We start from the raw sequence: 16,123 nt of genomic DNA on the forward strand, positions 1-16,123 counted from the left end.
AAACCTAGCTAGCTCATGCCCCACACCTTTGTAGTCTATGATGTCAAAAATTTTAATAGCACATCTATCAAATGTGGGATTTTTTAAATTGTTATTCTGTTTCTTTCTGAATAGATGAAAGACAGAGGGGGAGATATGAGTTAGTCACAGCCTCATAGTGTAATTTTAGAATTCTGCTGCTAAGGGGATGAGAACTAGGCTATTATATCTTGGACTTAAACAAAGAACCAATGAAACAAAAATAAAATGACTCTAACGTAAAATTCTCACTGTACTTCTCAGTACCAAGGATTCAGGGGGGATGTGAAAAAAAGAAGTGCCCTTTTCTCATGAAACTTTGAGTAGGTTGTGTGTGTATATATAAATGTACAGTAAAGATATAAACAAGGCAGTGAGATAATTCCAGACACAAATGATGTGTTTTTGAAAAGCTTCCCTTGTAGGCCCTTTACATTGTATGGTAAGGGAAAGCCTCCCCTGCCTCCCACCACTGGGGTGGAACATTGGTTTAGTCTGGAAAAATAAAAAGAGTAAAAAGAAACCCCCAAACTAGGCAGGAATGTGCTAGAGGTACCAGAGTTGGGCACAGTAACAAAAGTCGTGGGACAGGAATCAGCCTACCCTTGGTTCAAAAAATTAAAATAAAATGGGGGGGTGGAGAGATGGCTCAGCAGTTATGAACACTGGATGTTCTTCAGGGGACCCAGCTTCAATCGCCAGCAGTCTCATGGCAGCTCATGACTACCTGTAACTTCAGTTCCAAGGGATCCTCTACCCTCTTCTGGTTTCTTCGGACACTGTACACGTGGTACAGAGACACACATGCATACAAAACATCCACAGATAGAAAATAAAAATGAAGGCGAAATTGAAGAAAAACATGAAAGGCAAAGGGGAGGTAAAACTATAGATGTCATCAGGGCCAGGTGGCACATTGTGCTCTGCAGTGGAAGTGGATGAGGATGAGGAGTAGTGATTTTTAAACAGAGGGCACCCAGATCTGATTTATGTTCTAAAAGCTCACAGTGTGGAGCAGCAGAAGCAAGCTTCTTAAAAGCGGAGATTAGAAGGCTAGAAGCAGGACCCGAGAAACAGCAAGAGGTGCTGCTAACTCAGGTGCCAGGACAATTCATAACAGACAAGTGTAGGATATGTGAGAGCAAAGATGGCATGATAGTTGGTTTAGGAGGGCAGATGAGCACAAATTTAAATGGTGATACCTAGGTTTTAGTTTGAAATGGTTCTACAAGTATGCAATGCCATTCTCCCAGACATGGAGTACTGCAGAGAGAAGTCTGTACACATGATGGGTGGTTCTGACTGGGTTTAGATTTGGGATTCCTGATGTGTGTTGAATGAGGGGAAACAATTCCAACTGAGAGGATAGGACACCTAAGTCCCAGCCTTGCATGGGGTAATAGTGAGGGTGGCTTTGGGACCTGTAACCTGTGAAGAAGGCCAGCTGATAGTGACTTTAACCTTACTTTAGGGGCCATTCAGCCCACAAAGAGTACCAGTATCCCATAAAGTAGATTTCTTGGCTTCCCCATTGACAGAAGCTAGCAGGAAGATAGAGTATTGAGGGTTTTTTTTTTGGCACAAGCCAGGGTGTCTAGTCATAGGGTGCAGAAAGAGTTGTTAACAGGTTGAGAATGGAATGCAGAAGCAAACAGAAGACCTCCACACATTCAGCCCAAAACCAAAAACATGATGCAACAAAGGCAGAAAACACCAACACTGAGCTCAGCAGAAAGATTAGGTAGAAACTGTAACTCAAGACCAGCAAACATCCTAATCAGATGGGGTAGACTGAGAGCTGTTTGTCCAGACTCCTCTCAGTCTTTACTAGTCCCTGTGGGTAGATTTAAGAAAACATTGAGAAAATTGTTAAACACAATAGATTAGTCGGGGACATATGAGAGTGCTATTAGAGTCTAGATTACAAAATAAGCATGTTAAATAGAAGCAGAATCATTCCTAGTCCCTTGTCACCTCAAAAGTGAGGTGACATTTTATTTCATTTTTCCTACCTTTGAAGACTAAGAGGAAAGGCATAATGGCACCTGCTAAGCCATGAAATGTAAAGGAGCACCTCTTGGACTTCTCTTACACAGAACTATTCAATTTTTAAAGTAACACATATGTATGATTGGACATTTGTATGAATCATGGATGATGTCTACAGAAAAATATTGGAGCTTAAGTTTAAGTGTATGTAGAAAGATGGAGAATCCAAGCTCCTTGCCAAAATTTAGTTCAGCCACAATGACAGATGGATCTGTAGTTAAGGCTCAGTGTGTGTGGGGGGGGGGGGGGGAGGGTTACTAAGGAGAAAACATCTTTAAATTTCAACACATTCTGAACCTTATGGGTAAATATTTAAGTAAGAATTATTAAATGTTTGTACTTCCAGAAGGGCTAGAGCCTAAAGGCCTTTCTCCACCTCACAAGAAGAGCAAAGCGAAGAAACCAGAAAGTTCAAAAGACTCCAGTGAAGGTAAGTCCTGCACCTCCTGCTTTCTTTCAAAAATTATACCATGGAAACAAGCTTTCATTTCACTTGTAAAGTATGTGTATACTTTCACATTTAGATATTCTTGAGGGTTAAAAAATGCCACAGAACAATTTGATTATGCTTTCCTTATATGTTCAGTATCTTTAGTAAATATGAGAAATCAGATTTGTCATTGTTGTTAAAGAAAGAAAACATACAAGTTTTAATGTTCTCTATGTGGCGTAGTTTGCATTTCTATAAGGTGAAATTGTGTGACTTGTATTAAAATCAAGATGTCCTCAAACCATGTAGAACTGAGAGTCAAGGCGTATATATAATGAGCAGTTCTGTGGCTATTGTCTTATTGGGATCATTTGGTTTTTTGCATAAACATGTTTTCAGGGTTTCCAGAATCAAACCTCAGCAATGATGCTGCAAACATCTCTCTTCTGTTTTCTAGAGGCCAGTGTATCTGTGCATTTTCCAATGAATGGGCAAGTCCTCTTGGGTGCAGGATTCTGAAGGAATGATGCTGTCTTTAATAGCCCTAGTGCAGCCTACAGTCTGGCAAATTTTCTTTGAAAGGTGGATGGGGTGTGTTTTCAGAGTATAGTTTCTGAATGGTAGAATGGGTACATCCTCTGCTTGCTTGCCTGGAGTTCTACTTCATGCTTAGAGAAATGAAGAGTCTGGTAACACTGTTGCTGTCACATTGGGTCTTGATGAAAACTCACCTTCTTCTCTAAGGAAGGAGAGTGTATATTCATTGAAGGAAAGGCTGTGAAGGACACAAAGAAGAGGAGCTGGAGACAGAGCATGTGTAGGTAAAAGGAGAGGATGGAGAAAGGGGGATTATTGGTAAAATTATTAAGGCCACTCCACGTAGTTAAAAGGGAGGTTTATTTTGTGGGGTAACTTACAAGTGAAGGGATAGATTGCAGGGTCTGGGAAAGGTGTAGCTAGGAAGAGTTTTCATGTGCAGTACAGCCTGAGAAAATCTGGGAAGGCTCTGACCTAGGGCTGACATCAGCCTGGCCATGAGCAGAAGAGCCTGGGCTCTAGAGCCCCCTTGTTTAGTCACTATTGAAAATAGACCCCAGTGTCAGCTAAATGTTGCAGTGGATCCCTAAGTGTGGCTGCTGAGTGCCATCAGCTAACTTCTAACCTAGCAGCGGGATCTTGCTAGAATAGAGAGCTTAGGGAACACACCCCATAACTATCCAGCATCCTAGTAAGTGTTGGGTACCAGCTGATAGATAATGGCATTGCTCTCACCCTCCACAGGTTAGACCCAGCTGAGAAGGCAGCTATAAGAAATGTGGGATCAGGGTATTGGCTTCAGCCCTAATGCAGGCAATGCAGAGCATCTGTTCAACCTGCCCCATGTGTCTTCTCAGGCTGGGTTTCACTTCCGAAATGGTGACCTCAATACATACAGAACAGAATAAGTCACATCCTTTCTGTAGGCAAGTGGGGTTGAGATCAAGGTGAGCCAGGGCTCTTCCTTCTCCCAGACTCACTGAAGGAGACAAAGAGATAGAAAGGGGCACACCAGGGGATGGTCCCTCCCTTCCATGCAAGGACTGAAAAATGAGCCTTTCCTACCAATGGTAACGAATAAAATAAGGAGTGGTTAGCAGAGGCCTGGCATTCTGTTAGTGATGACAGTCACCTTTATGACCATCTCAGTCAGGAACAAGCTAGGCTAAGCACTGTACTCATTCACTGCAATGTGTTTAGATGTTTAGAACAATTTGCAGAACACTTAGAAACGTGGTGAAGGTCGGGGACTCTGCCTGGCATCAGTTGGCAAACCTTGCTAGTATCTGAGGAGGAGACTAGCAAATGTACCCTTCTCAGTGTAACTGCTGCATCCTTTCCTAGGAGATCTCTGAAGATCAAACTTGTGAAGAGTTAGGGGCAAAACCACAACTGTTTTTCCCTGGAGAGGTTACCCCTTACAAGACGGTTGCCAACCAATGCATCGTTTCTATTGAAGGTGGTTTTCCAGACCTGGAGTCCATTGTCAATATAAATGTAGACATGCTGTGACTTATTCTTCCAAGCTACTCCTTGTAACTCCTTAAAGCTTCTTTTACCTCCTCATTAAGTGGCTTTGTTCAGGAAACATCATCCCCTAATCCTGATATGACTCAGTGGTACAGTTTCACCCCCTCCAAATGTGATCTCAGAATTGGCTGCGTCATAACATCTGGGAGGATAATGTGATACCTATGTTACCAGGGACATTGTGACAGTGGCATCATGGTGAAATATAAATACTAGTCACTCCACAAACATGGGGATTATGCTTTAGCCCTATGACAGTCTCAAAGGCAAATAGAAATTAGTACATCCCAGAGAAGAGGTGGGGGAAAAAAAGTGAACCTGACAGGCAGGGTTGATGGATCAGGATATGGCTCTTATTTATCTGTGTATCTATTTTGACAATAATGTATGTACCTGCACCTATACATGGCACTGTGCACACTTCTCATTTCTCTGATAATTCAGAAAAGCAGCCAGCTATCTTCCATGTCTGCAAGCTGAACACTGTTCCTGGGTCAGGGACACATTGTGGTGTAGACCATGGCCTCTTACTTCTGCTATGCCCTCCTGCTATAGAACTTACAATATTTCTAGCTTAGTGTTTTCTCTTTCCACCTCTCTTCCAAATCCTTCTGGCATTTTTATTTATAAGTCCCTCTGCTTAACACCCTGTGACTTTTATTCTCTTCCCTTAGCTTCCTGCTTGACTTCCTACCCTCACAGAGATGGCTGGCTATCAGAGCGTAACCTCAGAAAGGGTCAAAGGAAGCAAAGTCACCAGGCTTTTCTGGTGTCGTTTAATCATCTGTATTTAGATCCAGAAGAATTCAGAATTTTCTTTGTACCAAGTTTTTTATAAGCACAGGCTGCAAAGGTCTCTTTAACATACCCAAGTCCACTCAGTCTCTTAATGTCATCATTTCTTTTCTTTCAAAAATGATGCAGCATATGCAATCCTCTTCCCCTTTGACTTCTGGAAATTATTTTTAATATTTTAAAAATTGCATATGCTGGTGTCTGCTTGTATGTGGGTAAGTCCACATGAGTGAATGTATCCACAGAGGTCAGAGGCATTGGATGCCTGGATCTGGAGATACAGGCAGTTATGAGCATCCAGATAATGAAGCTGGTACCCAAACTTGGTTCTCCTGGAAAAACGTTTGTGCTCTTAAACGCTGAGCCATCTTTGTGTACCCCAGCACTAGTTTTGTGTAAGAGGAAATATTAATCTTGATAGCTTTAATTGAAGCATTACTAGTTTACTAAATATTTTTCTAAAATATTAAGCATAAAAAATCAGTTTCTGAATATACCTTTACACTTGGTTTTTTTTTTGTAATGCAATGGGTTCAAAAAGAAGCAAACTATTTTGCCTGACAGCTCATGACCACAATAAACTCTGATTTAATCCATTGCAATACCATACCAGTATTAATATTGTTGATAGTTTCAGACCACTAATTGAATTCCTACCATCTGTTAATACACCTAGAAGCTAACACATCATGGAAACTGTTATTTTATATATACACACACATATATGTATATGATTGTATACATATATACATACATACATACACACACACATATATATATATATATATATAAAACCATACACACACACATAGTTAATGACAGTTGTGTTCATTCCAACTTCTGATATTTTTTTCTTACAAAATAATTGAAAGAATTGACTCAGTTATAGAGAACTTTAATGGAAATGCTTTTCACACTCTTCTTCATACTTGCAAAATTATATATGTACAATTCTCCTTGGCAAAAATCTGACTTTGTCCAGAAAATGTAGCTAATTTTATTTTTTGTTTTACTCTTTTTCTGAATAAAAAATTGAACCTGATGCTATCTATGACATTTCAAAGCTATTTCCCTCAAATTCGTACCCATTCTCTGGTTGTTGAAAAGTAATTTCCCATCTAACTGTTGCTTTTCTTTCGCTTGTCTCTTCCCTCTGGATGCTTTCCCAAGCCACTCTGTGCCTTTTGTGTCTCCTGGTTTCAATATGATATGGTTAGGTTCACATTTCTTTTTATTTCTTTTGGATATTTGTTGAATTTCTTGGGATGTGGACCATCGTTTTTTGTTAGTTTCAAAACTCCACACTCCTTTCCTCACCAAATAATATTAAAATATTACCCCATTGCTGCTGTCTACTATTCCTTAGTACCTTCTGGATTTTAGCCATGTTGTGTGCCCTGTCTCCCCCCCCCACACACACACACACTCCTTTTTTTCTGGCTATTCTTCTCAAATGCCTTCTGGTTATTTTTTTTCAAGTCTGTTATTAAGTTTTCTAATTTTCTATACAATCCTATTCAATGTGATGTTTAGTTCACTTAATTTCTCATTACAGTAACCCCACACCCTGCACTTTTTTAAAATAAGTTTTATTTGCAAAGGCATTTAGTCATTCTTTGGTTCAACAGCCACTTAAACTACAACACTCTGTAATCTGTGCCAGGTATCACTGCATATGTCTGCTTCTGCAGCCTTTGCTTCTGTAAGGTCATGCTTGCGTTAATTTCCTTTTTGTCTTCTTTTTCTCATTTTCTTGAGCTTTCATTTGTAGGGACTTTTTGTAGTTGGTTTATGAACTCCTTCATTTATATCTGGCTCCCTGAAATTTTTGAAGATGTCAGTTTAAGAAGACCTTAAATACGTATTTGACTTACTGTTTTATTTGCTAATGTTTATGCACGAGCAATTGCATAGACTCCATGAAATGTTAAAACATTTCCACTGTACTCATGAAGCAAGCATGGCCTGTCTATGCCTTACATCATCGAGACCCAAGTGATCCTCAGCGTGTACTTTAATCTGCATCGTTGGCATCACAAGGGGATAAGTTTGACATGTACACACTAGGACTTCTTCCTAAGCCAGCTGGTTCAGACCCCGAGCTGGAGCCAGTAATCATGTGGTTTGCAACCTTCCAGGTCATTCAGATGCATTGCTGGAGCTTCTAGCAGCACTGTTCTCCAGTGGAGACCATTTGGTTAGAAGGTGCCTCCAAGAGCTTGCATATAACTAAATTCAAATTCTTTCCATTCTGACATCTAAGGGGATCCCTTACTACAATGTCAGCTCAGTTATGTAGTCAGGAGTCACATAAAAACATTGCTAGAAAGATAGATGGATGCTAGATACAGATAAAACAGACATACAACTATGAATATAAATGCATGCTACCTATAAATGTTCATACACACTATATTTTCTGGAACACACACATTAATAGTTATGTCTGTGTGTGTATAATTGACTCAAGAAATTATCTTGGCAGAGGGGAAGATTTTTAAGAACATAAATATAAAATACTATATATTATATTTGAGCATAAATATATTATATACACATTTATAAAATAAAAGCAGATTTTCATCTATAAAAATCACTAGACTGATGCCACTTTTCCATCATATTTTTACGCAATGCCCTATTATTTTGACTCCTGCTCTGCAGTTGCCTCTAAGGGGAATATTCAGCAAGTGTGCATGGAATGCTCAGTCTTCAGGAAATCTCACTCTTGTGACCCTAAATCAAGCAGCACTATATTACACATTAAAATATGAATGATCTCTTTAGTCAGATGAAATTCTTTGTGGAAACATTTTCAGAAATAAGAAAGGATGATATTAGTTTGAATATTCTGTAAGCATTAGAGTTATTAACTTTTACTAAAATAATTTTTTCTGAGTCCTTGAACATGTACCTCATATTTCCTGAGAGGCAGAATTTTCCCTCTGCTCTATTATTTCCTTTGCATATTAGAGTATTGTGTGACATGCTGTTTGGTGAGTGCCTGGGTGGAAGGGGCATTCTATCTTTCAGAATGCCATGCAGCAGTTCATGCATTATATTCATAAGCATGATCTTTAATTTAATTTTTTTGACAAGTGCAGTGAAGGGTAAAATCAGGCAGTCATAATTCTGACTTTGCTATCACTCAAAGGAGCTCAGTGATTGACCAGCATTGAAGAAGCAGAAATGAGGACGACAGCTTTCTTGAGAAAAAAAAAAAATAAAGCTTTGTGTCACCCTGTAGACTTTAAAATACAAAGAGTTTAAACAAACTAAATTTCTGTGGCAAAAATTAGAATTCAGTAAATGCCTACACGGCCATCTTGCTTTCAATTTACTCTATATTACCCATGATCTGGGAGCACTTGGAGCTTTCCTCTGTCCATAGAAACAGCCAACAATTCATTTGGTTTATAGTTGTGCCCCCCACAGTTACCCATTCCATGCAGCTGTGGGCATGATGCAGGATTAGCACTCAGATTCCAAAGCAAACTTAGAAAATGTCAGCACTGTGACTTTCTCTGTGGTGAGAAGGCTGAGCTTGCCAGGGGAAGGGAGCCACTTATCTTGTTTGAACAGGAGGCATTCCAGTTTCATATGCCTATTGCCATTGTTGTTAATACCAGTCCCTGTCATGTTTGGAGGTATCCTACGTAGGGTGATAAGATATATGTATGGTCCCTGCTACACATAAAATATGGGCAGACCTCCTGCCTTTTCAAATTCTGGTTCCATTTTAGGGAAGTTTTTCTAACCTAAGGCTTGTGTTCCCATACACTACAGTGAAAGGAGTAGCCCTGCTTTGTGTGTCCACAGGGAGACTTGAACAAGATGCTATATAGAAATTACCCAGGATATTTGCTGGATAGAGGAGCTAGTGGGTTGAAGCATATTGAATATAAAACAAGGAAAGTTCCCTCCCACAAAAAGTCACTTATTTTATTTATTAATCCTTGAAACGCCTGTTAATGAGATCAAAATATGTTGTAACTAGAGTAAGGTTGAAATGTACGGACTCCATCTCCTATCTCACTGGCTTTCTCTCATATTTCCCTTAAGTTCGTTCACTCAGTACTCCCTCCCCGACTCCATTGCATTAGTTAAAAATAGATCTTCTCCAAGCCTGTTTTCTCCTTCAGATCTCCTCTTCAAATTATGCTTCCCAAGAAAGCACTCTATCTAAGCGTTTTTCACAAGTGCGCAGAATATTTTTTTTCTACTTCCACTTACTACCTCCAAAACTTCAGAGAGGGCGTAGACTAGGTCAAGGAATGAAGGACAAGCAGTCTTTGGTTATGGCTATTCGGTCATATCTTGCTGTTGAGACAGTCATTGTCAACCCTCCAGATCTCCTTCTTCTGAGAGAAACAAGGCTCTCTTCTCTGCCTTTGTCCTGCTCTTGTAGGTGAGTATTTCTCAAGGTATGGATGATAGAACCCTACAGTGGCATCTTCTAAAGCCCTCTCAAGATACTTGTGAAGGCAAGTGACTTTCACAGAGAGAGATGTACTTCCTAAAGTCTTGATGTGCCTGTGATACAGAATGGGTGGGATCATCTGCAGTGGAGGGGGGGGGATGGTACCAGATGGTACCCACAGCATCCTTCCTCCAAACATGTCATGTCAGCAAAAGTCCCCACCATCTGGACAGAGTTTCTCCAAGCACTCAATGCACACCCTTTTGTTGAGTGCCATAGGGGTGCTCCTTCTCTGTTATTTTACCTTCTCAGATTTTAGTTCCTCTTGTTTAGGTGTGGTCTGAAAATACTAAATGGAAAAAAAAAAAAAACAGAAACAAGTAACCCCATAAGCTCTAAATAACTTTTACTAGGATATATTACAATCCTATTTTGTAAGTAGGAATTTTTAACCTCTTTTTACGTCCACCTTATAAATTATTAACCAGAAATACAGTTGAGTGCAGAGATTATTTTAGGTGACTTGGACATCGTGGTTTCTCGTGCATTCACTTCTGCATGAAAGGTGTCTTACTGTCATCACGCTGTGGGTATCAGCCAGCACCTTCCCTGTTAAGTGATGACCATGAAGTTTCTGTCATTCATGGCTGCCAACCTTAGGCAGCGAGGATGAAAGAACCAAAGGAAGAAAAGAAGAGGGGTGTGCTGTGACCTTCATGGCGTTGGGATTGGCCTAACTAGGGCAACAGGGGAATAAAAAAATGACAGACACACACAGAGAGAAAAGCTGGTTTCCTGGGTCTCAGGCTGCAGTCCTCCTGGAAAAGGAAGCCGTGTTGGGACACATACTCTCAGCTTTTGTACTTGGACCAGAGGAAGGTCTTGCCATTCCTGTGGGACTGAAGCATTGGGGTCCTTGATGTGGTCACTTTCGTGTCAACCATACACCTTCACTTTGTACATCATCTGCTCCCCAAGAGGGAGGGAAGCGGTCATAGATAGTTATTGGAAACAAACCTGACCTAGGTGGGAAGCAGAATTCTGAATCTTACTTTTATCCTTCCAGAATGCAGTATAATCCTCCATTTAGTCTTGTCTGATGTTTCTTTTAGATATCAAACTCTGAAAATCTACCTCAACATCAGACATATAAAAAATGATTCTTTACGAGCTCTTTCCTGCTTTCTCAGTGAATATTTATATCCTTAATTCAAAATCTCTGAATCATGCTTTTCATGGCCACATGGGCTTCTGATAACATGTAAGGCCACCCTCTCTGGTCACAGATGAGAAAAAGTCTCTTTCATTTCTTTTTAGGCTTATTTTGTTTTACATGTATGACTGTTTTGTCTGGAAACAGAATTATCTGCATGGCTGGTGCCTGTGAATGGCAGAAGAGTGGGTCATATCCTCTGGGGCTAGAGTTACAGAGAGTTGTAAGCCACCATATGGTACTGTCAACCAGACCCAGTCCATGTTTGAAGAACTCATCTAAGTTGGTACTAAGTAAGCTAATAAAAGAACAAAGGAAAGAATCTATTGAACAGATTCCTACAGAGCATCTCCTAAATGTATTTAAAAGGTTTTTCTTTTTTTCTTTTTTTTTTTTAAGTTGTATAGATGCCTGTGAGTTATTTGGACGATATTTGTTTAAACCTTCAGTTCATCACAGAGGATGAGGTTCACATCCATTCACTTTTGTTTCATTGAAAACTCACAGCTATAGGGATGAAGCATTAGAGTGATCTCTCTCTCTCTCTCTCTCTCTCTCTCTCTCTCTCTCTCTCTCTCACACACACACACACACACACACACACACACACACATACACACACTCGAAGGTGTCACCACAACAATAGGACAATTGAGGACTTGTGATATCAGGTACTAACTTTTCAACATATAGCAGTTTTGTGTGTTTTGTCTTTAAAGAGCACTGTTTTAAAAAAGAAACAGTGTTGGAATTTCACATTAGGGTTTGCTTTTGTATTTCATAATCTCAGTTTTCTATTGCAGTGAAGTTGTGCTTTCCTACTATGCCAGAGAGAACTTTAAAATTGTCCACCCATATCAGAATTACCTGGACTTACCTGGACACACACCATAGTCTCCTAAGGCCTAGCTCAAGCATGGCTATCCTTACTCATATTTGTCACTCTGGAGCCATGAGGGGCAGTCTGGGGAATGAGCTTGCCACCTGGGATCACTCTGCCTGAGGAATGATGCATGAACCCCTAGGGTACGCTGTTCTCCTTGGGCACAAATGCTAGCAAATCCACTCGAAATATTTGTCATTTTCCATCCTGAGAATTCTCCACTCAAGTACTAACAACCTTTGCCCCTGGCAGGAAGAAGGAAGACACATGGTGTGTGAGAAAATGGAGAGAGGTGAGGAGGTGGTGATGATGCAGGGTAAAGTCGGGGCAGTTTTGTTGGGTGCTGCCTAACAGCTGCAAACTGCTCTTTTAGGGAGACTTGCTCATTCTTTCTAAGACAGCCGCTGTGGCCAATGCCGATGGTACAGGCTCTGCAACTAGGCCCTCCCTTCAGCAAATCAGTAAGTGCATGGAGCTTGATGTAGAGTACCATTCTTCCTGGGAGCTCCTCACAATCTGCAAGAATAGACACCAAACAAGAAGCAAGAAACAGAAAACAAACTTTTTTCCTGAATAATTTGGGAGTCAGTTGCCAAGCCTCTGGCATCCTCCCTCATCTTCAAATAGTTCACTGAGGATCTTACAGGACCCTGAGCATTCCTCTTATAAAAGGTCAAAAGCAGGGGGCTGGGAGACAGCGGAGTGGGTGAAGTGCTTGCTATGCCAGTGTGAAGACCTGAGTTCAGATCCCCAACATCCATACAACACCAGCACTTGGTGGGGGTGGGCGTGGGGGAGCTTGCAGGCCAGCCAGCCTAGACAAAATGTCAAGTTCATACTCAGTGAGAGACCCTCTCTCAAAAACCAACGTTAAAGAAGCAATTGAGGGAGATAACTGGCATCAGCTTCTGGCTTCTGCATGTGCCTGTAAGGATGAATGTAACTGCATGCACACTCCTTGTGCCCGCACACACAAGCCCGCGCACACGCGCACACACGTTCATGCAAGCATGAACACTGATGCAGCACTACTTTCAGACCCTAACAAGGTTTCACCAGTTTCCCAGTGATGTCCTTTATAAACCAAAGATCCTCTGCAAAGCCAAGGACTCTACCCTGCTGCCATGTGTCCTTGTCCTCCAGCTCGTAATGGCTCTTCTGATACAATTTGACTGTAGGATTCTTGACACTTTTGCACACCATAAGACAGTTTTTATTACATCATCTCTCTCTCTCTCTCTCTCTCTCTCTCTCTCTCTCTCTCTCTGTGTGTGTGTGTGTGTGTGTGTGTGTGTGTGTGTGTGTGTGTGTGCATGTGCAGGTACTACAGTGCTCATGTTAAGATTATTGGACAATTTTGGAGTTGATTCTCTTCTTCCACCATGTGGATCCCAGGGATTGAACTCAGGTCATCAGGTTTGGCAGTAAATGCTTTTATCTTCTGAGCCCACAGCAAGATCCATTGTGATATGGAAGCGATTCTGCCATTTCTTGCTGGGCTTCCTGCCAGGTTGATGAGTCTCTGGATGAGACACTATCTAGTTCTGTATGTAGAGATCAAAATGTATTCTGGTAAGGCCTGCATGGGCAATCTCTCTGTTTGTGCTTCCAGATCACTCTCCAACTTGCTTTGTATTTTGAAGCTGATGATCCCTTTACTGGACTCCCTCTCCTTCCAGCTTTGGGTTGTTTTACCAGTTTCTTGATTGTGTTTTATGCTTCCTAAGGAGGACTTTTTTTTTTTTTTTTTTTTTTTTTTTTTTACCTTTTTGTTCTTTATTAATGAAATTTTCATAGCAAACCTGCGTGGTGCATGTTTTTGTATTTCAGTCTTTTGGTGGGTGTGGAGCAAGGAGTAATTAAAGTAATTTTTGTTTTGTTTCCGTGTGTGTGTGTGTGTGTGTGTGTGTGTGTGTGTGTTACCCTGCTGATGAACAAATGTCTGGCTCCCATTTAGATGTCATAGGCCCATACAGTGGGGACTTTTGGCAGAACACTGGTGGGGGCCAGGAGAAGAGCACAGTGGCATTGTTTTCCTAGCTGAGCCAGTAAGCACTATTTTCCTTAGGCAACTTGAAGGTGGCCCTCCCCACCTCCAGCTCTTGTTCAGTTATGATGAACCGCCTCCTAGGGCTGATGTTGGTAATGGCTCCCTCCATCGTTAGCTCCAGGGATCTTCACAAAACTTCATTGGCCCCCTTGATTCTGCCTACGTCATTTAAACTTTCCCTTCAATAAACTCTTCACACTCTCAAATGTCCCCTCCCTCCCTCCCCTTTGGGGCCCTGGCAGTTCTGTCTCTCCTGCAGTCCTCATCACCACCTCCTGGCACCTGGCCTGGGAGCCTCCCTTTAACCACACACTGACTTAACTCCCTTCTTTCCCCTTGATGGAGTCTTTCTCTTGTTTTAAACCTTACTCAGCAGCTGCGTTTGTCTTTGAAAATGTGCCTCTGAGTTGGTAGCTCAGTGATCTTCATATCCATCTGAGTTGGACTTTCGTCAGCTTGACACAAATTAAAATCATCTAGGAAGAGAAAAACCTCAATTGAGAAAATGCCACCATTAGACTGGTCTGTTGTTACGTCTATGGGGGGGGGCATTTTCTTGATTAATGATTCATGTAGAAAGGCCCAGACAAGTGCAGATGGTGCCATACCTGGGCAGATACTCATGGGTTGTTGTATTAGTCAGGATTCTCCAGAGTAAAAGAACTTACAGAATGAATGAATATATAGTTTTTATATGGAGGATCTATTAGAATGACTTACAAGCTGCATTCCAGCTAATCCAGCAATGGCTAACGATCAACAGAAAGTCAAAGAATCCAGTAGCTGCTCAGATATCTCAGCTGATCTTCAGTATCTGCTGGAATCCTCAAAAAGTAAGCTTTAAGTAAGCCAGTGAAGGGATGGTGCTAGCAAGGTGAGGGCAAGTCGGCAGAGAGCAAAGCTTTCTCCTTACAACAGGAGGTGTGGCCCAGGTTAAAGGTATGTCTTTCTGTCTCAAAAGCCAGATTAAAGGCATGTCTTCTCCCACCTTGAAATACCTGGATTAAAGGTGGGTCTTCCTAACTCAAAGATACAGATCAGAAGTAGATCTTTCTGTTTCAAATTCAGCAAAAACACCCCTCACAGCTGTGTACTCCATTTGGGGGTTTTAGGTCCGGATGTAGTCAAGTTGACACCAAACATAGCTATCACAGTTTTATTAGAAATTCATGAACATGTCACAAGGGGCCACAAGTGTTCCTCTGTATCCTCTGCTTCAGTTCCCACCATGGCTTCCCTCCCTGATGGACTAAGAGTTATAAACTTGAATGAACTTTTTCCTCTTCAGGTTGTTTTGGGCCATGATTTTTTTTCCCAGCAATAAAAAACAAATTAGAACCTCAGTACACAGTGTATTTTCATTCTGTTGATTGAGATGGTTAACAAAGACTCTGGGGTTCTAGGAAAGGGAAACTACTTTTGATGAAGGCTGTCAAAGCCACATTTTCAAACAGCAAACAAAATAAGGAATAGAATGTATACTACTATTGCTGCCTTTTTTAGGAAACACAGTCTACTGCAGTGTCTACCATACATACACAATTAAATCAATCACAATTGTGGGATGAGTTCAGAAGAAAACACTGGTTTCTGCTAAAAGAGAGTAAGCAAAGATACACAGATGTGAAATCTGGAGTCTACAGTCCAGAATGAGGAAGCACAGTGGGGTGAGCTAGGGCAGCAAAAGCTGTGGCTTCCTGTGGGTGATGACTAACCTCACTAAGTCTCTGGTGCCTGTCAACTGAAGGATTTCATTTCACGGTCTTGATGATCCCTTCAGCCTGGTTCTGTGAAAGGTTGAAATTCAGTCATACAGCCATAGACTCATCATTTGTGTTTCCGGTTTAAAGTCATTCTTCCACAAAATTCGCTGACTCAAAATCCATTGCTTTTGCTGAGAGGACAGTCACACTCTGCTCTCCGTGCAGCTCTACTAAATCAAGTGTGAGTCTTTGAGTCTTCCATAGCATTGAGGCTTATTTCAAGAGTTATTCTTCCTTTGTGTATGAAAATTTGCATTTTGAATGTGTGCCCTCAGCAAAGTATTAGGAAATCAGAAATTGTGCTGCAGCCAAGTCACAGGGATTGGTGTGTGTGTGTTTGAGTGTGTGTGAGTGAGTGTGTGTGTGTGTGTGTGTGTGTGAATGAGAGTGTGTTTGTGTGAGTGAGTGTGACTGCTCTTTTTCTCTAAGTGACAA

At 41.2% G+C, this 16,123-nt stretch overlaps 1 protein-coding gene across 1 annotated transcript in view; it reads left to right on the forward strand.

The window, feature by feature from the left end:
• Positions 1-16,123, forward strand: part of Macrod2 (mono-ADP ribosylhydrolase 2) — a 1,962,999-nt gene that overhangs the window by 1,777,522 nt on the left and 169,354 nt on the right. Inside the window, exon 11 of the mRNA XM_028884439.2 lies at positions 2,414-2,497. Within this exon, the coding sequence (XP_028740272.1) occupies positions 2,414-2,497 (84 nt within the window). The remainder of the gene's footprint in view (positions 1-2,413; positions 2,498-16,123) is intronic.

This window comes from Peromyscus leucopus, chromosome 4, assembly GCF_004664715.2.
Source record: "Peromyscus leucopus breed LL Stock chromosome 4, UCI_PerLeu_2.1, whole genome shotgun sequence".
Classification (NCBI taxonomy): domain Eukaryota; kingdom Metazoa; phylum Chordata; class Mammalia; order Rodentia; family Cricetidae; genus Peromyscus; species Peromyscus leucopus.